The 24,855-nt window shown below is 43.8% G+C and overlaps 2 protein-coding genes across 2 annotated transcripts in view; both read right to left on the bottom strand.

Moving 5' to 3' along the window:
* MACF1 (microtubule actin crosslinking factor 1) overlaps positions 1 to 24,855 on the bottom strand; it is a 240,964-nt gene that overhangs the window by 41,830 nt on the left and 174,279 nt on the right. The window contains 11 exon segments of the mRNA XM_032613193.1: positions 398 to 616; positions 1,559 to 1,666; positions 2,108 to 2,227; positions 3,598 to 3,804; positions 4,818 to 5,059; positions 5,562 to 5,646; positions 6,587 to 6,913; positions 7,259 to 7,418; positions 10,679 to 10,845; positions 11,480 to 11,650; positions 11,824 to 11,985. Coding sequence (XP_032469084.1) covers positions 398 to 616; positions 1,559 to 1,666; positions 2,108 to 2,227; positions 3,598 to 3,804; positions 4,818 to 5,059; positions 5,562 to 5,646; positions 6,587 to 6,913; positions 7,259 to 7,418; positions 10,679 to 10,845; positions 11,480 to 11,650; positions 11,824 to 11,985 — 1,968 coding nt within the window.
* Positions 18,171 to 24,047, bottom strand: KIAA0754 (KIAA0754 ortholog). The gene has a single exon (XM_032613206.1). It carries the CDS (start codon positions 22,772 to 22,774, stop codon positions 18,764 to 18,766), a length of 4,011 nt encoding a protein of 1,336 aa, XP_032469097.1. The 5' UTR covers positions 22,775 to 24,047; the 3' UTR covers positions 18,171 to 18,763.

Raw genomic sequence — 24,855 nt, 5'->3', positions numbered from 1 at the left:
CGGGCCTCTCACTGCTGTGGCCTCTCCCGTTGCGGAGCTCAGGCTCCGGATGCGCAGGCTCAGTGGCCATGGCTCACAGGCCCAGCCGCTCGGCGGCATGTGGGATCTTCCCGGACTGGGGCACGAACCTGTGTCCCCTGCATCGGCAGGCAGACTCTCAACCACTGTGCCACCAGGGAAGCCCCATAATCTTATTCTTTAACTGATTCATATTAAAGGACAAAGGAAATAATTCAGATATGTATTTTTACTGTGCAAAAAAAATTCTAACTGGTTAAGAATTAATTTCATAACATTTACTTATACTCAGTAGGTACTAATAAATAGGCTGTTTTTGAATAAATTGTAGAGCCCATTTTCAGTTCTGTGATTAAATAAAACTCGGCATGCTCCTTACCCTCATTTCCTCTTGTTGCTGCCTGAGCTGCTCATGATCAATAGCCGGAGGAGGTAACTGTGCTATTAGTGTCCGAGTTTCCTCAATCCAGGGGCTGAGCTCCTCATATGTTTCCCAAAACTGGTTCACCAAGACCTGTGCCCGTTCTAGGCGGGCGTAACGCTCTGAATTGAGCAGACTAATGGCTTCATACTGTTGTATTAGAGACTCTGTCTTTTCCTGTGAACAACAAAAAAAAGTAAGCATTATTATCATGATGAACCCTTCTTTAAAGTAAAAATGTAAGTATATATAGGTGTGTATATATATATATATATATATATATATACACTAAAAAGTTTAAAGGAATACACACTAAAATGCTAAAAAATATGGATTAATCTAGTAAGATTACAAGTGATTTTTATTTTCTTTATACTCAACTGAATTTTTCTATCATACATAATTTTATAATTTTTAAAATATGAAAGTAGTTTCACAAACAGTAAAATAGCACAGGCACAACACACCAAAATTAACCTTTTAGTGAATACCTTTCACAGCTTTAGATACAGCACTATTGTAACAGGCCAGTTTGACTGAATCTCTCAGGGGCTAAGATGGGTATTTGCTCATCAAGTTTCATTTGTCTTTTTCCCTCTGATAAAAGTCTCCACAAACCTGGCATTTATGCTTTATATGTTTAGGATGAGCAGCTCAATTTATGAAGACTTCTGAGGAAACAGTGGTTACCCATACCCTTTATAAAAAACAAAACTGGTGTACAAACGGACTCTGTTGGTCAATTCTTTTAGAAATGGGTAATGATTTTTCAGAAGGACCTGAAGCAGGAATTAATATCTGCACACGGTTCTGAAAAATATATCTACCTGGAAAGGTAACTCAAAGATAACTCATTAGGGACTGAGGATGAGTAGCAATTCCTCTGTTATAAAGAAGATGGATTTGCAGTGTATTTCACATTATACAGTACGGCTGTTTAGACATCTGTGAACACAGGGTTAGGAGTCTCAATGCCCCAGAACATCAAGCTGGACTTAAGTTATCACTACCAGTAACAGAGGGAAAAAAAAACTTCTTAAACTATCATTTCACAATTGTACTTCTAATTCACCATGATCAAGATAAGAACAATATGGTGAATAAATAAATGTAGTTTACCTGTAACATAGCTTTTTGCTCCTCCCCACATGTGCCAAAGATTTCACCACGATGACTGAATAGTTCGTCCATGGAATCTTTGTGTCGAATGATGTCAATGGAGAAAGCCTTTGAAAAGTAAACTATTGTTAAGTCAAGAAATGTAAGAAGCCCGCACCTGTGTTAGTGAAAAGTTAGACAAACCCTATGAAAAATTCTTTGCTTTAAAAAAGCCACATCAAAAACCGTTCTTATAAAGTTTGACACTTTGCCTATCCACACAACTTCAATGCTTATCTTTTAGTAGCTTACAAGAATATCTTCCCTCCTGAAAACCAGGAAGAAAATTGCTAACTACTCTTTCCTGGATTAATGGGCCTATTTCTACCCTTTTCACAAAGCGAAAAATCTCTTCCTCATCCTAACCAAATATTTATATAATTAGTCTCTACCCACCATCATGACACTGACTCATTCTACTTTACCTGGGATAGTCAGAAACTCTCTGCTAGTCACTCTTAAGAGACTGATGATTCTTCTAGCTCAGGACACAGTGAATACGTCACTTACCTTCTGTACCTGCAGCTGAGCTGTGGTCTGGTCCTGTTCCAAGCGGATTGGACCCAGCGCCAGCAGTTTCCGTTTTGTTTCAGCAACCCAAGCTAGCTCTGCATCAGCAGCTTGCTCATACTAACAGACATATTGAAGAAAAATGGACATATTACAGCCAACGTCCTCCTTCTGAGAATTCTAATTTATTCAACATAGAAAGGCCTAGATTTTCAGTAATACAGTTTACATCTCACAAAGTAAAGCCAAAATTGGTGAGAATTTCATAAAATCACAAATCAAGATGCAGACAATTTAGAGTTGATTATACTTCAACAAATATGAGTTGATCTTATTTCAACTTCTTTAGAAAGACGTTACAGAACCCAGTGAGTGGTTCTACAGCTAGAAACAACCATGGAAACCAAGACTCTTCAAAAGAAATACACTTTCTAATGAGAGTACTTTTTTGAGGCTGTGCTCTTTTTCTGCCAATCCTCTTTCCTACCCATGCTCTAAACAGTAGCAGTCATGTGTTTAAATACAAACTAACATGGCGGCAGAGGGCTGAGTCAAGTTAACTTGAAGTACTTGCTCAGCTGAAGAACCCCAAGGCCCCAGAAGAACACCAAACCTTTAAATAGAATGCAATAACGTATGCAATGCCATCAACAAATACAAAACCTAGGAACATGTTCTATGTGACCATTGTTTAATGAGGTCCCTCAATCTTTTACCTCTTCCTCGTCAATGTTGCCAAATTACACTAATACTTAAAGGAAAGTGAGTTCCCAAGCGTGGTAAATTTCACACTGAAATATCTGGCCAGGATGAGGGATATTAATTAAGACATAACAGGAATGCACCTGGCATCAGAGCAAACTTCTCTGTGGTTCAGAAAGCATTTGCTTATCACTATGAACTCAAGGAGTCATGTTATATTAATTTATTTTTTGCACCATGGCACATTAATAGGTGCATATCCAACTATAAAGAAAAGCAAATAACTTTTCCCAGAAAGTAGGAAGGAAAAAGGATTGAGGGAAATATGACACCTGTGTTTACTTGGGAGGGTTCTATTTTGGATGGCTCTGCTATTTTGGTTAGCATATTTGATAGTAATTATAGTTCTTGGTTCTGTCCCCTTTTCCATCTAATGCTAAAACAGCTGATTATGTCAAACTAAGATTGTGATGCACTTGGACCTTTCGGATCTACATATTATCTACCCCCATCACCATCTGCCTCTTAGCAGGGCAGTAGCAAGGAAAGGGCTCACACACTCTCTTCTCCAGGTTCTTTTCTGCTCAAAGCGGTCAAGTATTTTTGGTCAAACCTAGATCCATCCTCACTTACCTTTACCTAATCAGTTCCCACCACTGAAATGATTCGTTGCATCAGATTTAGCTTGATCTCATTTATTCCTATTCCTGAGCCCGTATTTATGTGGGTCATAGTTTTGTACTTCACGCTGCCTAAAATATTAATGCAGAGGTGTTGATAAAGATTACCTGTTGTGATCTCTGAATAGCAGCATCGATTTCATCCACCCTTTGTCCAACAGTGTCACTGACCAGCTTGTACTGCTCATTGGCATCAGACACAAGTTTATCCAGCCCTTCTCTGGCTCTCCAGGGCACCAGCTCTAAGAGAGCACGGCTCACCTCATTCACTGTGTCCAACACCAGCCTGTGCTCCATGACCTCCTTCTTTAGCTCCTAAAGAGGGAAAAGAGTTTTCAGGCCATCCCTTGCTAAATTAAGCCCATTAGCAGCTGTGCTGGGTGGAAAGTGCTCTCTCTACCACACATCCCAGCAGGGTTCTGACCTCCTTCCTTCACTTATTTATTTTTTTTCTTGTCTCAGATTTTTCAATCACTCCACAGCCTGACTTTAGGCTTAGCCGCTTAGAACTGTCTGCAAGACTTCTCAAGCCAGACTGTCGCTGGGTAACATGAATGGTGCTTTTTGCTTTTTTTCTCCTTATTTCAGTAGGAATGATAAATAATGCTTTAATCATAGGTATTTACCTCAACAAGTACCTACACAGTATTTCTGCACATCTAGAACTGCACTAGATCCTGCAGGAGAATCAAACATAACCATGAAGTACTCTTTTAGAGAATGAACTATGACAGTAAATTCTAAAATGTTGCATATAAAGCAAGCTTCTTACGGTTTTTTTAACAGTTTTTTAAAACATTAGTTTTATTTATTTATTTTTGGCTGCGTTGGGTCTTCATTGCTGCGTGCAGCCTTCCTCTAGTTGCAGCGAGCGGGGGCTACTCTTTGTTGTAGTGTGCGGGCTTCTCACTGCGGTGGCTTCTCTTGTTGCAGAGCACGGGCTCTACGTGCGCGACCTTCAGTAGTTGTGGCTTGCAGGCTCAGTAGTTGTGGGCTTAGCTGCTCCACGGCATGTGGGATCTTCTTGGACCGGGGCTCGAACCCGTGTCCCCTGCATTGGCAGGTGGACTCTTAACCACTGCGCCATCAGGGAAGCCCTTCCTAGGGTTTTGAGAGTCAATCTTTTCTCTTCTTCAGACCATAACAAGTGCTCTTATATAGGTCTGTATATCAAATTTTATTTTCCAAGAATAAACAAAAAATGAGGCAGGCAGAAATTTTTGGTTTACACTTAAGGTATAGATAGTTGGTATTAAACACAAGAATTTGAACTTAAGTATTCTAAGAGGAAAAATTTTTTCCCTTTACAGTGTGAAATGACAGCTCACCTTCTGCCTTTGCTGAAACTGGGGTATTTGCTCCCCTGTGGGAGACTGCCCTCCACTGGCTGCCAGCTCCTCCTCCACTCCCCTCAGCCACCAGGTCAGTTCCTCATACGTGGACTGGAACTTGGCGGCCAGCTGCCGAGCTTGCTCTAAGGTTCTGAGGGCCTTGGAGCTAGTGAGTGTTATGTCTGCATAGCGAGTCTTTATGCCATCCAGTTTCTCTTGGATAAGCAATACCTCTTCACCTGTGGGAGACAGCACACAATTATTCACATTTAATAGGATATGAGGGAGCCCTCTTAACCTCCCTTTCTTCAAATCAGAGCTCAACTTTTATAGATGCTCTCTCCCTATGGCAGTGGTTTCACCTAGCATCCCACACTAAGGGAGGTGGGAAATACACCTTCAATCAACAGAAGAAGTGACTTCTGAGATTATTAAGATCTGAGTTTGACTGCAGGTGTTCCTACACATTCTCAGCACCTTTCAGTAAATGCTGGCATTCACCATATTGGAGGGCAGGGGGAGCCTTCATCTATAACCAGATCTGAGACAACAGTGTTTTAGTTTTCAAAAATTGAGCAGGAAATAGGAAGCCAAGCTGCCCGTCACCTGGGAGCACATGGTAATACAATCTTAGTGAGTACTAAGCTCCTCCTATCTGCAAAGAGAAGTGGCTACTGCAGGGTGCTGATGTAATTGTCTGTGGGACCATAGAGGTGCTAAGAGATGCACTTTTCAAAGTACCTGTGGTTTGTTTTAGAAGAGCCTGGCCATTTTTAATAGCTTGATCTACATTCTTCTTTCTATTAACAATTTCTTCATTTAAAGCCTGAAAGGAAAGAATACCATTAATCCTAAAACTATGGCACAACAAAGGGAAAGAAATGTGAGCCCTTTAAGAGACCAAATTTAAAGTAAAGAGATCAATACCAGTTTAGTTTAAACATGAGCTATTTGATTCCTTCATTTTCTCTTTCGTTACCCCCTTCTTTAATTACTCAAAACAATGAAATCAGCTACCTGTAGGCAAACTTTCCTTTGATGAGAAGAGATTTAGGACTAAATCCACTTTACTAATCTATTGGTACCAAACGTGAACCCAAGAAAGGTAGAAGTAGAATTCAGCAAAAATGTCTACTATGTCCAAAATAAAGAATAAGGCGGAAAGTTCAACAGAAGAAAGTCAGCAAGAACGGGCTGACTTAAATCAGGATCCTGGTTAAAAACTCTCAATACCTGAAGTCAACGAAGCAGAACAATCTAAGATTATTAAAACCAAAAAACTGCTTTGCTGATTTTTACCATCTCCAAGGAAATGTCACAAAAACGAAAACAAAAAGGGGCAAATTGTTGTTCCTACTCAGATGACACAGAATCCCTGGAATTCGAGTATATAAATTCTAGAACCATTAAAAAACCCTAGGCACTACTATTTAGGTAATCTGGTTTTGTTACAGAACATTCTTTCACATAACTGCTCAAGTGGAAACTGAATGATAATTCCTTGATTTTGTAAAACATGAGCTGGAATCGAGATGGCCCGATTACATTCTGGATCATCTTCTAGGATTATTGATTCAGTCTGTTAAGTACAAGTATTTCCATGTAAATCATCAAAAAATAGATTAGTCCAGTCTGTAACTATGCACTTGTGTATAAAATAAAGTTGAAATGTTTGGAATTTAAAAAAAGAGAGAGAAATGAAGAGAAACATGAATCAAAATTACAAAATAACTTAGTAACATAATAAGAATGGAAAACACGAATACCAGGTGGTCAGCATGCTGCTTCTGCAGGACATCCTGTCTGTAATCCTTTACGAACACTGAACTGAGCTTGTCCTCAACCTCAGCCAGCCAGTTGAGCACCTCCACCTCATCCTCCCCGAACAGCCTAGCGTTAGACAGTGCTTGTTCAAGCAGGGCTGCTTTCCGACAGCACCGGTCTTGAATCTCACTGAATCGGGCCTGCAATGAGTCTAGCTTTTCAGACAGTACACCCTGCTCTGCAGAACATGTCAGGGAGGAGAGGGACTGCCCAATTTTGACTGCCTGGTGCACATCTGTTGCATGGCTTTCTATTTCTTCCTCCAGAGCCTGGAAATCCAGATGGAAAAAATGAATAACAGAAACAAAATAAATGAAAAGTAGACATGAAACAATGAATCACAAATGATATAATAATAATATAAAAGTTCACCTACTGAAGAGCAAAAATAACATAAAAACAGAGAACAAAAGCGGCTTTTCCTGATAGCAGCCTATTAGGCCATTTCTATTTTTACTTCAAGAATGTGACTAGTCCAATTAATAACTGGACCATATTTTAAATTAAACTTATTAAACCCCCCCCACAAAACACATCTTATAGAATGCTGCGGGCAGTTTTCTAGGCTTTCTGGTCCCAGTTCTGTGTTTCCATTTACCGTAACTACCTCCTACCTTGTGGCGAACTATCTGCTGCTGTACTTTGGCGGCCTGAGTGCCAACAGGCTCTGAGTTAGCGAGCTTTTTCTCCGTGACAGATAAGAAGTCAGAAATAGGCTCAGCTGTCTCATGGAATTGTTTGGCCAGAACCAGGATATCTTCCAGCTGTTTTTGCCTACACAAATATATAGAACAAGCTGCTCAGGCAAAAAGTCACATTAAGACTGATAATAGAACTATATTCAGTAAAAGACCAACCTTAATGAGGCACATTTGAAATATCAATAGTAAACAGAACACACATAAACAGCACTTTGCTGTTTTAAAGGCTTTCATAAGCAGTACCTTATTTTGATTCTGTCATGCCCTTGTAAGGTAGGCAGAATTATCCCACTATTACAAAAGAGAAAAACAACCCTGAAGGCTTAAAGAAAGATCTGTCCAGGTCGCCCACTGGGTAGCAATAGTACAATGAGGATTATAATCAGACCTTCTACTACTCTTTCTCCTATTGGATGTGGTACGTGCATCCTCTGTAAAGGTGACCAAAATCAAGTTTAAAGGAGTAAAAAAAAAAACATCAGTTTTCATTTCTCTTTCCCCATCAATGCTACCTTCACTTGTGAGTGAAGAGAAGAGAGAGCATTTGAAGAGCAAAGGCAGACCAAGCTATGAATGAGAACCCCCCTTCCTATCTCCCCCAATCCAGTCAGGCTTCTAGTAATTTCAAGCCCCAGAGCATAATTTTGAATTCTGATTCAAGGCAAAAAATGACCTCAAACTAGCTGAATTTGCCAAGGCAAACAGCAGCCAAAAGATCTATGGACTTTATAAATGGAATCTTAAATCTGGAATCTTAAATCTTATTTAATGTAACATCCACACTTAGCTTGGATTTCAAATACCCTGCAGATTAAAATCAGCAAATTACAAAAGGAGAGAGGAAGCCTGAATGCTGGAGGCAGCCTAATAAGCAACAGACAGAAAAACCACCGCAGAACTGCCTGAGCACACAGATTAACAATCAAAGGCCATGATGATGACGTTGGAGCATTAAAAACAGACTCAGTGCTATGTCATCTGAAAAGGCCCTGGAAGCATGTGACTTTTATTTCAGAAAACCTTCACTGAACACCTACTCTGGACAAACTTATCTTAATAAGAAATGATTTAATATAAAGATCTGCCATCTTAATTATCTGGAAATTTAATTATGCTCGAGTATAAAGAAAAATATATTTCTAGATGCTATTTTTAAATGTCAATATGAAGTACAGAACTTCCTTTCTTAGTTTATGTCCACTTGCAAAATACATCTTGAATTAATAATACAACTAAAACATATAATCTTAAATATTATTAATCAAGAATTTCATTTTTAAAATATTGCCTGGTGGGTTATTTTAATTGGTTAATGACCTGCTTATAGATTTTATTCTTTTTTTAAAAAAAGAATAAAATATTATATTTCATACTGGAGTATAGTTGAGTAACAATGTTGTGTTAGTTTCAGGTGTACAGCAAAGTGATTCAGTTGGACATATATATGTACCTGTTCTTTTTTAAATTCTAAATTAAAAAAATTTCATTCTTAAAAAAATTGCCCCTAATTTCTATGTCTTTCTTACTCACCTCTGATTTTGGAATCTGTAAGTTTGAAGAAATCAATGTAATAGGATTTGGGGTAGCAAAGAGAAGAGCTAAAATAATTCAGAGGCATCGAAAATCCAATATTAAAGAATCTAAACAAAAGTCTTTAGGATGTCTACAACAAATGACACTGCTCTTGGTATTTCTCTTTAAAATATTGGCTCAGAAACTGTGTTAGACTAGGAGGATGGAAGCAAGTAGGGTAGAAGGAAAGAGTCATAAAAAGATACATTAGGAACAAACCAAGACTTCAGTGAGCTTAAGGATCTAGGAGATAAGTACATAAACTAATGACCATAATACAAGGTACAGATGATGAGTTATGGCAGTTAAGAGGAAAGTGAAATTGTTCTATGCTTGGGGAATAAAGAAAACCTTCATAAAAGCAGGGGAGATGAACAGAAGTATTTCATGGAAGATGCAACACCATCAGCAAAGACAGAATTAGGGAACTGACAGAAGATACTGAAGAACCGAATACGGTTTACTGTGCCCACAAAGAATGAGAATAGTGGAAACTAAGAAAGATAGGTTAGGGCCAAACAGTAGAGGGCTTTGAATGTTGGATGAAAGAGACTTTATTTTATAGGCAACAGGGAGTCATTAAATGTCTCTGAGCATGCAAAGAGGGGAAGGCCTGAGGGTAAGCAGCAGTACAGTGATGATCAGGTGAGCTACCTCATGAGAACTGGCCCAAGTGAGAGTTTGTAAGTCATGAACTGAGGCAAGTGGGAATTAGAGAAATGGACAGAAAGGAAAGACACTGTATAAGTGAAATGGACAGAATTTAGCAGCCTGATAGATATGGGACACAAAGCAGGGGGGAAAAAAAGGGTAAAAAATGAGGTTGAGGTTTTAAGCCTAGGAAACTGCAAGGTTAATGGTGCTATTTATTAGTGGAAATGGATGGAGAGGCAGAAGAAAAGTGGTGCAATTTGGAAATGAAAGTAAGTTGAATTCTTTCATTTGTTTCTCCCACTAACGTGGAGCAAGCAAATACTTTGTAGCTCAGACAAGAAATAAGCAAGCCACGGATGGGTAGAAGTAAAGAGACTGAAGAGGAGGTTATCTGAAGATGGCCCGTGGCTACCTAGATAATACATGATCAGCTCTACAACTCTCAACCTGATTTCTGATTAGTTATCATTTATTTTTAAAACTGAGAACAGTATAAGGTAAAAGTAAAGACATGGTGTGACTTATTAAAAGCTCAAGTGACACTGGGCTAACTTATAGCTATGGAAAGAGAAAGCACTTCCTTGGAGGAGAAAAGTATACTGCCTGTCTTGTGGCCATTTAGTGAAGAAAGTCCATGCATCTCTTGAATGCTCATTTAACAGAACCACAGACCAGCTCCTAGATATAAGAACATCTAATACTAGGATACGCTAACAGAAAAGAACATGATAAATTTCAATTCCAAGTATCGAAAACATTATTTATAAATAGGAATGGAAAAAATCTGTTTCCAAAACTCAGAAAATAACTTGGCTGGATTGTAGGATCTGCGTCTGCTGTTTGGAACCAAGATCATATTGCAACAGAACACCACCAAAGAGCAATGAGTCTTCCAGGTCTCAGAAATTTATGGAGTAGCTGAGGCTCATTTCCTGAGTTACTCTGGTTATGAGGATCACCTCTAAAAACTTATCTCTCTTCAAGACAAAAGCCGTTAAACACCTACCAAAGCACTGTATGAATCATCCAGGGGCTTTTAGAGCACCTCAGTGATACAAGTCAGAAACCGCCTCGGACCTATATTCCTCAAAACCCCAGTGGCTTTACCTGGCTGCTGCCTTGCTGAGTAGTCCTGTCCATCTACTTTCAAGACTCTCCAACTGCCCAGTGATCTTCTCTCTATCAGCCCGCTCAGCTGCCTGGGCTATTCTGCCTCCTTCTGCTTGAAGCATGTCTACTGTGGCCTTTCGATCATCTAGGAGCCGCTGGAGCAACTGATGTACATGTTTAAAAGGAACGAAAAGTGATAACATGGGGTCACTTTAAAATCTGAAACAAGGAAAACGAACAAAATCCAAAACCTCACCCCACTGAGCCCTACGTTTAATTGAATAATGAAGTTTTTTTTTTTTCATCCTAAGGCAAAACATGAGATACAATTCCTACCACCCATATAAACTTTTCATACACTTAGGGTTTTAAATGGAGCAGTGACTATCATTATGTGACTGATAGGGAACTTAGTTTGAACCAGGAGAAAAAGGCACTGTAATGGAAATTAAACCAAAAATATATACATATATAGATAGAGCCTTATACATGATATACATTATTTAAATATTGCTGACCCAAAAAACACTAAAAACCTCTTAAGATAAAGTGGTGACTGAAACACTGAAATAGGATAAGTGAACAAGCAAAATGGTTCAGTTCAATACGTGTCATGGTAATCTAGGAGATTATAAAGTAAGATGATGAAAATCAATTTCTGTCTTTCTTTTCTGGATCACACAAGGTAGGTTAGGATTCTACCAAAACTCCTGAATATGCTCCTGAAACCATAAGCAAATGTGTTGTCTGTCATTCCCTACGGCTGTTACAGTTCACTGCCCCAACATTCTCACTTACCTTCTGTTCTTGGATCTGTGCTTTCACCACTTTATACTCAGCAGATGGGGGTTTCTGATTGGCTATGAGCTCCTCAGTGTCTGCCAACCAGCTGAGCAACGGCTCCAAGGCATCTTGGAACTTCCCACAATGCAACAAAGCCTCCTGGAGTTGTGCGATTCTTTGTGCAACCTGTATCACAGACATGGAGGTTCATTACGAGAAAGGAGAGAGCTTTTAAATGACTACTCACCCCTTTTTGTAACTACAGACTGGAACTGCAAATTTTTATTTGCATTCAGGTGCCAGGGAAACCAGAGATTGCAATGTCTCTTTCCTCTGCCCTCCATCCCCAGTATACTCACCTTTTTATTCAATGTGTTCCACCGAGTGTTGATCTCTTCCATGTCATGTTCCAAACCCTGCACATCACAGTTTTTTCCGGCACTCTGGATCAAACCCTGGCCGAGTCCATTCACCTGCTGTAGTTTCAACTGAAGAGGATCCACCTGTTCTTTCTGAAACATCTAGATAATTGTAAGCCAAAGAAGATTTAATCTAAAGGCAATGAGATCCTCTACACCACACAGTGACTGGTTATTCTTGGGAGATTTATGATTTAACAAGGGAGGGCCAGGAATAACAAGAGAAAACGAGCCATTTGTACAGGAAAGTATCAAGGAAACGTGGTTTCATATTTCAATACATACATTCTCTTATGGACAAGTAATTACAGAGAGTTACAGCACTACTTAGGCATTTAACTCAATGACTCATGGTTTGTTTTTGTTTGTTTTTTAATCTTCTTAATTTTTAATGCAAAAAGCTATAGAGAATAAAAGCAGCACCAGCCTCAAGATATCATGAAAGTGTGATGCATTATCAGTCCTAAAAGGGAAGACTGACTAGTATTTAAGATTAAAAATACCTTGGGGAATAGCTTTAATTGACCACTGATACATGCAATGCTCTTCTCTGACTTGGACTAATAACTCAATTAGTCAAAATATATTAATGGTGTGAAGAACACCAACCTCATAGCTTAATCCCCCTGTGGCTATTTAACTCCATTCTGTTCCAAGGCCATAGACCACACACGGCCAATAATCTTGAAATAGTATTCTTCTGATTACAAAGGGAAATGGGCCAGTAATACTGGGAGATGTCCTTAACAACTTCAGGCACCTACTCTGAGTAAGATGCAGGTATACATAAAATACTTTTAAAATAATGATACTATATATCCATGTTCACCATGAAACAATGGAATTTTAAAACAATATGAACAAGTGTAACAAGCAATGTGAATGTTTCTTTCTAATGCAGTCAAGGTCCATTATTACTCGGAACTTTCTAAAAGGAAACAAAGAGTCACAAGAGAACAGTACTTTTGCCACTCTAATGGCATTAAGGAAAAGAATGAGATAAATATTCGTCCCTAAGATCAGATTTCTCTCAATTATCAGAGGATAAAATGAGCCATATTTCCACTAGTCTAGATCTATTTCCATTCTTTTCTCTTCCATAAAAAGTTCCTTCAGTTTCAGTGAGACAGGTGAGCCAATTAAAGCCAAAGAATGACAGAAAATCGAAGAGGACAAAAATAAATGTGAAAGAAAATTGTAAGTTTGGGTAAGACTAATTTTGGCCTATGTGAGACCACAGATCACACTAGGATTAGGAAACTGATTCTAGCAAGAGTGGTCTGTGGCTGAACAAGTGAGTCACCAGGGAGGAAAGGCTCCAAGGAACACTGAAAAAGGAAGGTTATACAGGTACTCACCAGTGGGCTTCATTTTACACTATAATCCGACTACACCATATTTTGTTAGGCAACACAAGGCAGTTCGGTTAAAAATGACTGTTGCTCCGACAGCATGGTTCCCAGAGAAAGCAAGTGCTATGTATGATTCTATTTTGCGTTAAAGATGTTTTCACTGCAGAAAAATCAGAGCGGGGGGGAAGAAACAACTCCCACGGCTTAAGCTGCTTGAGTGCAACAAAACGGCTGTGGGGCAGGGGTTGGAAAGGCAAAGAAAGCAGAAACGCCTAAGGTACAGAGAGAAGATGTCAAGTCCACACCGAAGAGCCCCCTTTTACTCGGTAATTAAATCCTGTCTCATGCTATGACTGACATTTAATTCTTTCTCTGTTGTGCCAATATGGCAGCCAACAGCTACTTGTGGCTCTTTAACTAGAAATTCAGTTCCTCGACCACACTAGCCACATTTCATCGGGTCAACAGCCACGTGTGGCTAGGGCCTAATGTATTGGGCAACCCAGAAAACACCTCCTCTCCTGGCAAGAAGCTCTATGGGCTATCAATGTAAATGACACAGAAAAGCAAAAATAAAATTTAAATAGCTTAACAATCTCTTTCATATAACACAGCGAATTCTTTTCTTAAAATTTGGATTTACTTTGTTCGTGAACATTTCACATAGAAGCATTAGAGGTTACTTCATTTCCCATGCCCACTCTATGGATTAAGTTGACAGGGAATGGGTATTTGTCTCATTTTTTTCCCCAGAAGTTAAAAAATATATGAAAGTGCCTCTAGATACTAAGTACTGTTTAAATATTTATACTGAACACCAGTGAAGAGAATGTTAAAGAAAGTAAATCTGAAAACACTTGCTCCTTTTCTCTCAACTCCCAAATAAAGCTGTTGTGCAAAACCAGTGCTTTTAAGGTACATTAAATTCCTACTCCTTACTATTTCAGTGGGACTGTGCCATGTTATTAACTAACCAGTGCTGGCAGACATTTCCCAGAGCAGAACACTAGTAAAAATTATTGCAAGGCCGTAAGATGCAACAGGGACATAAAACAGAAAACTTCGCAAAGAACTTCTTCAAATGCTTTTATCTTTGGTAACACCACAGTCTCCCAGTTTTCATCCTGACTGATCCTTTTTTGATGTCCTTTGCCCGCTTCCTCTTCTACATCTCCAAATGCTAGCCTTTGTGGGTAGGGATAAGAGTAGCATGTCAGTCCTGAGCCCTCTTCTCATTCCACACTCTCCTCTAGGCAATTCTATCCATTCCTACGGCTTTAAATACTTACCATGATAAATGCTCATCACTCTAAAATTTATATGTATCTTTTGAATTTCAAATCTGGATATCCAACTACTTGCTTAATATTGCCATACAAATGAATCACAGGCATCTTGAACTTAACCATTCCAAAATCGAACCTGCTAATTTCCTCTTCCCCAAGTCTGTTCTTCCCTAAGCAATTTACTACTGCCCCCATTGTATGGCTGTGAGCATAACTGACGCCATTTTGGGCCTTTAGAGCTTCTCGCGTACTTTTGCTGACGCAACCCAGGACTGTAACGTACAGTAAATCACTTCTCTATTGTCACAGGCTTTGTAGATAATAGATATTGTTTAATAATCATCAGGACCCAGTAGACCCTATGCTCTGTTAGTCCCCAAACAATGATGAAAACCTTCGCTGACATATATTCCTGGCACCCATGAGACTAGTACCCATTCATAAATCTTGACTTAGGAATGCACGTCCTGTTTCCAAGCACCTGCTGCCCCCACCCCATAAACCCCAAACCCTAGGTTAACTGCAGAATTGTCCCAGTGGCCCCCTGGGCGGGGCAGAGTGCAGCTGCGAATGCTTCGAGTTGTCTGTCTAATCCCACCCTGACAGTAAGTTACCCTATAATAAACTGATCCATTGATTATATGGAGCTACCTGCCTCCTTTTTTGGTCTCAAGATGCCTTCTCGGTTTAATGAGTACTTTTTGTTCCCTCCACCCTCCAACACCCATCCACTCAGTTGTGCAAACCAGAACTAGAAGCCATCCTTGATAACTCCCCCTCACTCCCTCCCAATATGAAAGCCATTATCAGGTCTTATTGATTCTGCCTCCAAACTGTATCTTAGATCCACCCAATTGTCTTCAAATCCACTGACATCTCTCTAGTCCAAGCCACCTGGACAATTGCAGTAATCTAGCAGGCTTCTTTACTCTGTCCTTGATCCCCTGCAATCCACTCTAAACACAGTAGCCAGTGTGATTTTTTTTTTTTTAAGTTGCAAACCACTCTGTGTTTTCTGTATTCCATGTCAATAATCATAATACGAACTAACAAATATAAGACAAAAGAAATCTGAGATTTATAAACCCCGGATAATGTTGAGAATGTTTATTGTCAGTGTGAACCAGTTTTCTCTATCTTTAAGCTGAGAGCCATCTTTTAAAAAATGTAAATGAAATCATTTCACTCCCCTACTTAAAATCTTTCAATAGCTTCTTACGGCTCTTAAGGTAGAAATCCTTTTGAGGACTTCTTTCTCAGCCCCTGCATCATCTGGCCCCTTCCTAACTCTCCAGGTTTACTGCAAGGCACTCTTGCGGAACCCTTGCTCACTGTGGTCAAGCCACTTGGCTTTCTTTTAGCTCTAACATGCCAAGCTCTTCCCAGTTACCATTTCCTTTGTCTGGAATGCTCTTCCCTCTGACTCTCTAAGTAACTAAATAACTTATCCTTCAGGTTTTAGTTTTAAAATTCCTTCCCTGACACCACAATTGAAGTTAAATACCCCTATTGTTTCTCATCATAACCTTTATTTTTTATTCAAAGCATTTGCCACATGTGTAACCATGTATTTGTGTCATTTTTGCTTAATGCCTGCCTCCCCTACTACAGTAAACGTTCCACAAGGGCAGGGACCATGCCGATGCTATTCACTGCAGAAGCCCCAGTGCCTGGCTCAGAGTAGCTACACAATAAATATTTATCCAGTAAATGAATGAATCCTTGCATAGAAATGGTGTTAGAGAAAGCAAACAAATCCATAAAAGTTCTGCTGATCAGCTGAGTATTCAGACACTGAAGTTGCGGGGCTCCCCAATTTTTGCTTAAAAAGACTTTCTTGGCAAATTTTAATTTTATAGAACCACTGTTTTTATACAAAAGGTTTTTTTGTTCCATTGAACCAACGACTGGAAATAAGACTAAGGAAGTCTATACATGAGGAGAGGGCTTAAATAACGACATATTGTTCTTAGTGGGCCTAGGATCCCACTACAGAAATAGCAAGCAAGTTCTGGCCTTTTGTTTCCTCTATCACACCTTCTTGTCATTGCAACTGGAAAGCTTATATCTATTTTAACCATGTATACATGTGCACATTTGTACATACACATGCAGAGGATCTAAAGCAGTTCATTTTAAATCATAGATTTTGCAGCTGGGCTACTATTTCCTTCTCCTGTCATTTATATCAGGTAATATTTCATAAAATGACAACCTCCTGTAGCTGGAAGGATCCTTAGAGATTACCTAGCCCCACCTACTCATTTTGTAGATGGGGAAACAGAGATCCCAGAGACTGATATTAAGGGTTTCTCTGAATATTCTTCCTTTATGCAGATTTGACTGGCTCTTTATAATGTAATCCCTATATTTCATTGATTATTGCTGTAGGCTTTATACTAGAAATATTCTGTATAATCAAGAATGCTGGTGACTTTGGATAGGTTGCTGGGATCTTAGTGTCAATCCCAAATTCAGTAAAACTCTGAAAACTGAATCAAATCCCTCAATCTGAAAGGTGATGCATTCTAATTTGATGGGATGCCTAATTACAAAATAACTGGTGAAGCCCAGGTGACACTACCATCACTCAGCTAAGCAGGAGGATCTGTGGCACAGTTGTCGGCTTATAGCCTACTATCAAGACGATTTTTCATTGCTGGCAGCTGCATGTTTAATTGGTCCGCCAGCTAAGGTTGCCCTGAAAGGTTCTGCAATGGGGTGAACCCATCTTTCTTGCAGCATCCATGGATATTCAGGAGATTAATATTCATCCACTCGCAACAGGGAAGGCATATTATGAAGAAGGCACTGTTTTGGGTCCCGGGGATGGTGTAAAATCAAAACCACCTCCTCAGTCAGTAACCCCTGACTGTATCTGACTAAACTTCTAACTTCTTCACTGCTTACCAGAGACCAAATGACGACAGGACAGTGAACTGCAGAAAGCTGCCACTCTCAAAATCCTTTGACTAAGAATGCTCAAGGATAGGAAACCTGGGAAGAGGGTTCACAACACATTCTGTTTTCTAACATCAGGAATCTCAAAATCCTGGAGCTAAGAGAGACCCAGGAGGACATCAGCCCAATTCTCATTTTATGGATTAAGAAACAAGAGGCCCAGGAAAGGAAAAGTGATTGCTTCAGGATACAAAGTTTGACAAGATGACTAAAATGCCTCTTTTTCATAAATATTATTGTGCCTTATTAGGCTTTTAAAAACACACATTTGTATTAAAAAAACTGTTATTCACACATCTACATATGGCTTTCCTCCAACCCGCCTTGGTGAATTCTTTCAACTAACCAACATATCTGTTTGAAAGGGAAAGGGTAGGGGGGCTTCCCTGGTGGCTCAGTGGTTAAGAATCCGCCTGGCAATGCAGGAGACATGAGCCCTGGTCCGGGAAGATCCCACATGCCGTGGAGCAACTAGGCCCCTGCGCCACAGCTACTGAGCCTGCGCTCTAGAGCCCGCAAGCCACAACTACTGAGCCCATGTGCCACAATTACTGAAGCCCACGCGCCTAGAGCCCCTGCTCCACAACAGGAGAAGCCACCACAATGAGAAGCCTGCACACCACAATGAAGAGGAGTCCCCACTCGCTGCAACCAGAGAAAGCCCGTGAGCAGCAACAAAGACCTAACGCAGCCATAAATAAATAAATAAATAGATAGATAGATAGAAAGGGAAAGGGGGGGAGCATATCGATAGTAATTGAAATCTTCTGTTTGGTGCGTTGAATGGATTATCTCATTTTATCCTCACAACCCTCATAGGGTTCTTCTGCCTTAACAAATGAAGAAACTGGAGCCTCAGGACATTTAACTGTTTCAGAGTGGTTACAAAGTACTCCAGGTCTCACTCCAAAGTCCACATTCTAGCCTCTACCTGACTGCTGACATCACCGATGAATAAGCAGCCTCTTGATTTAGGAAAGAACATGCTTATTGTAAAATTCAAAAGCAGAATCACCCTTTCTTGTTAATAATCTTTTTCAAAATGTAAGCCAAAAACTGTTTACATCCCTGTTTTCTTTGGGTTTTGCTTATGTCTGAATTAAAAACAATGAGAGAGTCTGAATTATGAAGTTTTTCAGCAGATAAAAACACATTTTCCCCATAAACTCAATAAAAAGACCAAAAAAGCCCAAGAAAGCCCAGACACCCCAAAGGGAACCAGAAAGAACAATCTGTGCCCTTTCTAATCACCACCAAGTCAGAGAACTTGCAAACCTCACTTTACTCTCCAGATCCTTCCCCAACAACAGGAGCAACAATTACCTCATTTGAATTTAATCCATCAACTGCAGCCAGAGGCACTTTCCCATGCAGCACTGTGCCAGTCACCTCTTTCACTCCAAATGCTGGGGAATCAAGGTCCTCCTTGATCCACGTTCCAGCAGGGGAAGCCTCCTCTAGAACAGGACTTCCTTCTTCTAAGACAGGCACTGAGTCAGTATGGGCAGTATCTCCCTGGAAGGGTACGCCAGCAGGGAACACTTCCTCCACAGCAGGCACTGCAGCAGCCGGGGCAGCAGGCTCCCCTGGGGTGGGCACTGCAGCAGCTGGGGCGGCAGGCTCCTCCGGGGTGGACTCTGCAGCAGCTAGGGCTGCAAACTCCCCTGGGGTGGACACTGCATCAGCTGGGGCTGCAGACTCCTCTGGGGTGGACACTGCAGCAGGCAGGGCTGCAAACTCCCCTGGGGTGGGCACTGCAACAGCTGGGGTGGCAGCCTCCTCTGGGGTGGGCACCACAGTAGTGGGAGGTGCAGGCTCCTCTCGGGTGGGCACTGCAGCAGCAGGGGCAGCAGGCTCCCCTGGGGTGGGCACTGCAGGAGCTGGGGCGGCAGCCTCCCCTGGGGTGGCAGGCTCCCCTGGGGTGGGCACTGCAGCAGCTGGGGCGGCAGGCTCCCCCGGGGTGGGCACTGCAGCAGCTGGGGCGGCAGGCTCCCCTGGGGTGGGCACTGCAGCAGCTGGGGCTGCAGGCTCCCCTGGGGTGGGCACTGCAGCAGCTGGGGCTGCAGGCTCCCCTGGGGTGGGCACTGCAGCAGCTGAGGCTGCAAACTCCCCTGGGGTGGGCACTGCAGCAGCTGGGGCTGCAAACTCCCCTGGGGTGGGCACTGCAGCAGCTGGGGCTGCAGGCTCCCCTGGAGTGGACACTGCAGCAGCTGGGGCTGCAAACTCCCCTGGGGTGGGCACTGCAGCAGCTGGGGCTGCAGGCTCCCCTGGGGTGGGCACTGCAGCAACTGGGGTGGCAGCCTCCTCTGGGGTGGGCACCACAGTAGTGGGAGCTGCAGGCTCCTCTCGGGTGGGCACTGCAGCAGCTGGGGCAGCAGGCTCCTCTGGGGTGGGCACCACAGTAGTGGGAGCTGCAAGCTCCCCTGTGGTGGGCACTGCAGCAGCTGGGGCAGCAGGCTCCTCTGGGGTGGGCAATGCAGCAGCTGGAGCAGTCCCCTCCAGGGAGGATTCTGCAACAGCTAGTACATCCTCCTCTGTGATGGCCACTGAAGCAGGTGGAGCAGTCCCCTCAGGAGCAGGCACTGCAACAGCTGGGGCAGCAGCCCTCTCTGTGGCTGATACTGCAGCAGCTGGGACATGTGCCTCCATGGTGGCCACTGGAACAACAGGTATACCCTCCTCTGGGAAGGGCACTGTAAGAGCAGCTACAGCAGTTCCCTCTGGGGCAGGCACTGCAGCATCTAGGGCATCTTCTTCTACAGTGGGCACTGCAGCAGTTGGGTCAGGCTTCTGTGGGATGGGTATCCATTCCTCCAAAACTGGTTCCGTATTACTAGCCTTGGTAACTTGTTCCTCCAGAAGGATATTTAGCAATGAATCTGAATCTCTCATTTCTGTTTCCCCTCCCTCCAATGAGGCCACATTCAGCTTGGGCTTTACGTCATTCACAGTTTCCACTCCATCTCTGCTACGTCCCAGTCCTCCAACCTGCAGGTGCAGACTCAGGATCTCTGACTCTGGGGACTTCCTCTGGAGATCCTGGGAGACCCACTCTGGGAGGTCTCTAGGAAGATGTGCTGGGGCTCGGTCCTCCAGCCTGGCATCATAACCCAGTGCCTGTGCTTCACCATCCTCATCACAAGCTCCTTCCACGGACAACAATTCACAAAGGTCCACATCTCCCAAGGAAGTCAGACTGTTATTTCCTTGATTAATAGCTCCTTTCTCACCTTCCCAATGAATCTCATCTGTTAGTAAATGTGAATCATATGGTAACGCCTCTACTTCAGATCCTGAGGTAACATCTATTAGTTCATAGCTAACAGCAGAACTGAGGGGGACTCTGTCCACACACTCCTCAGCATTCCCCTCAACTTCACTACAGTCCAGCTGGGACAAACCGCCATTTTCTTTGGCCAGCTTGGCTTCAAAGCCTGATACATTTTCTTCACGAGAAGCCCTGTGATCAGAGTTGGACAATCCTCCTGTGTCTGGCTTTCCTGGTGACTCCAGATCAGCTGGGTGTCTAAAGTTAAATTCCCCTGCAGTCTCGGGGCTAAAAGGCACTTTTTCACCCTCCTCCTCACTAACAGTGGAAGCGTCCCTCACGGTATCAGAGTAGGCAGTAAGTTCCAAAGTATTAGGCACCTGAGAAGAATCCAGGGCATTAAAATAGTCACAATCCAACCCAGGATCAGAGTCCTTTGCTCTTACATTTAAAAGGCCTACATGCTCCTTTTCTAAGGCAGCCCCTGGGAAATGACTAATTACAAGTGAATTTTCTGCATCCTGGGATGGGGCCAGCCCTTCAGAAGAGGCTTGAGTCTCCAGCTCAACTAAAGGAGTTACTCCTTCTTCACATAAACACTCCTTTTCAAGTTCAAGAAACATCTGCACTGAATCTGTGTCAGAGAGCTGCTCTGAATCGGCAGGACCAACAGTGCATTCTAAATCTGAAACAAGACCCTCTAGCCCCTGAGCAATTCTGTTTCTCAGTTCTCCTACAGCACTCTCACCTGTTAGGACACAACTGTAATCAAGCGATGCATCCTTGAAAACAGACGCCAAAAGGTTCTTAGCTGGCTGTGCGTCATCAGAACAACAGATCTGACCAAGAGCTAGGTGGTCAAAAGTCCCCAAGACAGCAGCTGAGAAGTCGGCTCCATCCTCCACCACTGCTACAGTGTTTGCTTGCTCTCTTTCTTGGAAAACATCTGCCAGGCTGTTCTTTTCCTCATCTGCCATTAGAAAAGTCTTTCCTCTCTCTGACAGTTTCTCTTCCTCCCACTCCTCCTCAGCCTCCATCATGATCCATCGCTCATCCTCCTCAAACTTCAGCTCAGACTCTGTTTTCTCTCTCAGGCTGGGGATTATGAGAATATGCAACTCTGGATCCAACAGCTCTTCACTCAGGCAAGGGGAGAGAGGTGGCATTTCTACAGTGCAACCTGTGTCCTGAAGGGTGTGCTGCTTCTCGCCAAAGCCTCCCTTAGCCAAACTTTTCATGGCTCTGGGCCAGGTTGCACTTGAGAATCTGTGTTCCTGCGTTACATCTGTGTTACCACTTGCTGCTGCAGCTTCTGACTCTAGAGGCTGGAATTCACGGGGAGAGATCGCACTGTGCTGCTGAAATCTGAAGTCTTGGCAATCTCCACCTAAGGTTTTCACATCCTGCCCTTCTGGAATACCTATGGATTTGGACACATGTTCCAGAGTTACGGACTCTGACTCAGGTTCCCTTTGGTCCAAATGACCAGAACTTTCTGTTAATGCAGAACTGGATTCTTTCTTCTCTTGCAAGCAAGGATTTGAAGCACCAGCTTCGGAAACCTCACTGAGAGAAGCTTCCATCCTTTCTGCAAATTCTGGGAAATTCGGTGGCATGAAGGACTTCCATGATCTCCTGTTAACATTGTCTTTGCGTTCTGCATTTGGCCGCCTTCTGGGTGGCACAGGTGCTGACTTTTGCACATCACTGCTTAGCTTTATTGCATCAAATATTATTCTCTCATCCAACTTTTTGCCTTCTGGTGCTCTGGATTCAAAAACATTAGCTGCTGCTCCTAATGTACCATTGCTGGATATAGTACTTCCTTCTATCTTTTCCATGGTGCTTTTTGAAGTCTGATTAAGCTTTGACCCCTGGTCAATTTGTTCATTTATCCTCATTGTATCATATATAGATCGCTGCGGAACATAGCAATCCTCTATATAGCCATCCTCTTCCTCTCCTTTCCCCAGGCAGATGGGGTTCTGCCTTAAACAGTCTGGCCTGCTGAGTGGCTTACCCATATTTTTCAAACAAGATGAACCATCAACCTTTAAAAAGTTTCTCAGGGGTTCCCCCAAAATGCATTCTGCATAAGTTAAAAATCCTTTTACATGTTCGTAACCTCAAACCACCAATTGGAACTTCCCTCCAGAAAGGCCTGAAAGTCCCACTTTGAAACCATTCTGAGAGACGCTCTAAGAAGAACAGCTTTTTCCTCACAGGTTAGCAGCCTCATAGTTGCAGGCAAATAAGTGGTACAATGTATTCAACAAACAAAATAATTCCTTCTATGGCTTTTTTGTTTTTTTAAGAGCACTGCTCTTTCCAACTTAGTTAAAAAAAATCATCTGATATTGACAAGTCTTATTCAATATCTAGTTCCACTCACTTCTCACCCAAGCAGAGTTGGAAGCAGAGGATTTATATCGATTGTGTCCTTTAATAACAATGGCACAGCCCCTCTGGTCTTCAAGTATGGCCCAAGCTCCTAGGAATTCCTTTCATTTTATCCTTAGTTCCAGCCCTGGAGAGTCCAGCTGGTCTGAATTAGCCATTCGTCCTCCCTACTTCGGGTGTTTGCATTTGAACTGGGCTGGTCGGCGGATATTCCTGCAACTTTAAACACAGGAAGTCCTTCATTCGCGGCCAGCTTGGGGCTTCCTGTCTCCAAAACATCATGGCATTGTTGTGGCTCCCAGAACAGCCCTGCGCCGTGGCCGCCAAACAAGGCGAGTGGAGCCCGGTGCCGGGCCTTTCAGAGGCCGGCAGGCTGCAGCGGCGGCCGAGGGTCACTCGGAAGGGCTCGCTCAGCGCTGCTCCCCCGCGCCGTGCCGCGCGCCCCGAGGGCCAGGGTTGCCTCACCGCAGGCTGGCAGGTGGCTCCCGGCCGCGCCGGCCTCCGGTCCCGCGCTCAGGAAGTTAGTTTGTCCCTCCGGCAGCTGAGTCCCGCATGCTGTGGGCACCGCCGCCTCCAGTCCCCGGCCCGCAGCCGCCGCGCCGCGGGCTGCATGTCAAGCAGCCGCCTCTATTCTCCGCCGCCGCCGGCCCCGCCGTCCTCCCCGCCCGCAGCTGTCACGGTCCCGGCATGCAAACTTCTGGCTGGGAACAAAAGGCTCCTCTCGGGCCGAGCGGGGGCGAGCCCTCCTCCCTCGCGCCGCGCGGCCAGCTCGCCCGCCGCTCGCTGGAAGTGCTCGGCTGGCGGAAGGCTCTCCTCCCCTTCCCCGCGCCGCCCCGCCCGGGCAGCCCCCCTGGACGCCGGGGAGCGCGACGCGGACAGCTAGGGGAGGAGGGCAGGGGCGGAGCCGCGACGGGGAGCTGCCCGAGCGGGAGGGAGGGGGCGGCGGAGGCGATTGGAAGCCGAGGCACCGAAGGAGGGGCTTCTGCGCAGCTCCGGGCGAGGGAGCCCAGCGCCGGCCGCTCAGCTCACAGGCCCACACCCACCGCGCCCCGCCGGGCCGGAGGGAGAGCCCCGCCCCCCGAGAGGGCGAGGGGCGGGGAGCGACACCCGCGTGAGTCTCGGCCGCGCCGCGCAAATCCCCTGACAAAGGAAAGCCCCGCCCTCCTGCCGGGGGCCGAGCCCCCGCTGCCCCCGCCGCGTACCAACCCGCCGGGCTCCTAGCCCAAGGGCGAGCGAACCCAGAAGGGGCGCTCCCGCCGCCCCCCAGCCAGCCGGCTCTGGCGAGGGCCACTCTGGGCCCCATCTGCCGGCAGGGTAGCGATGCCGCCCGCATCGCTCCCGGATTCGGTTCTGCCGCCAAAGGGGTGTCCCTAGTCCCTCCAATGTCACCTTTAGCGCGCCTCTGCCGGGCCCAAGAACACTCCAGCCTTAAACCTGGCACTTAAAATTCGGACCGAGTTATTGGATAAACTCCAGCACCTTCTCTCTTCGGCTCCTCACGTTACGTCAGGTCTTGTTCCATTCCCCCACCAAGATTTCTTTGCCCACAGATGTGAATGGTGTTGATGACTGAGGAGTAGGGAATTGGGGGGCCGCGCGACGGTGGAGATGCTGGCAGCAGTGCCCCACGCCCAAATACCTGGGCTCCTTTATTGCTGGGCACATCCAAGGAAACGTGAGCTCCCTGGGGCCAGCTAAAAAGCAT

Source organism: Phocoena sinus, chromosome 1 (genome assembly GCF_008692025.1).
Source record: "Phocoena sinus isolate mPhoSin1 chromosome 1, mPhoSin1.pri, whole genome shotgun sequence".
Taxonomy (NCBI): Eukaryota; Metazoa; Chordata; class Mammalia; order Artiodactyla; family Phocoenidae; genus Phocoena; species Phocoena sinus.
The sequence above is the reverse complement of the archived record's forward strand: the minus strand, read 5'-3'. Positions and strand labels throughout refer to the sequence as shown.

Coding starts and splice junctions, on each gene's coding strand:
- KIAA0754 (XM_032613206.1), bottom strand. CDS start 22,774: ATGGGTAAGCCACTCAGCAGGCCAGACTGTTTAAGGCAGAACCCCATC.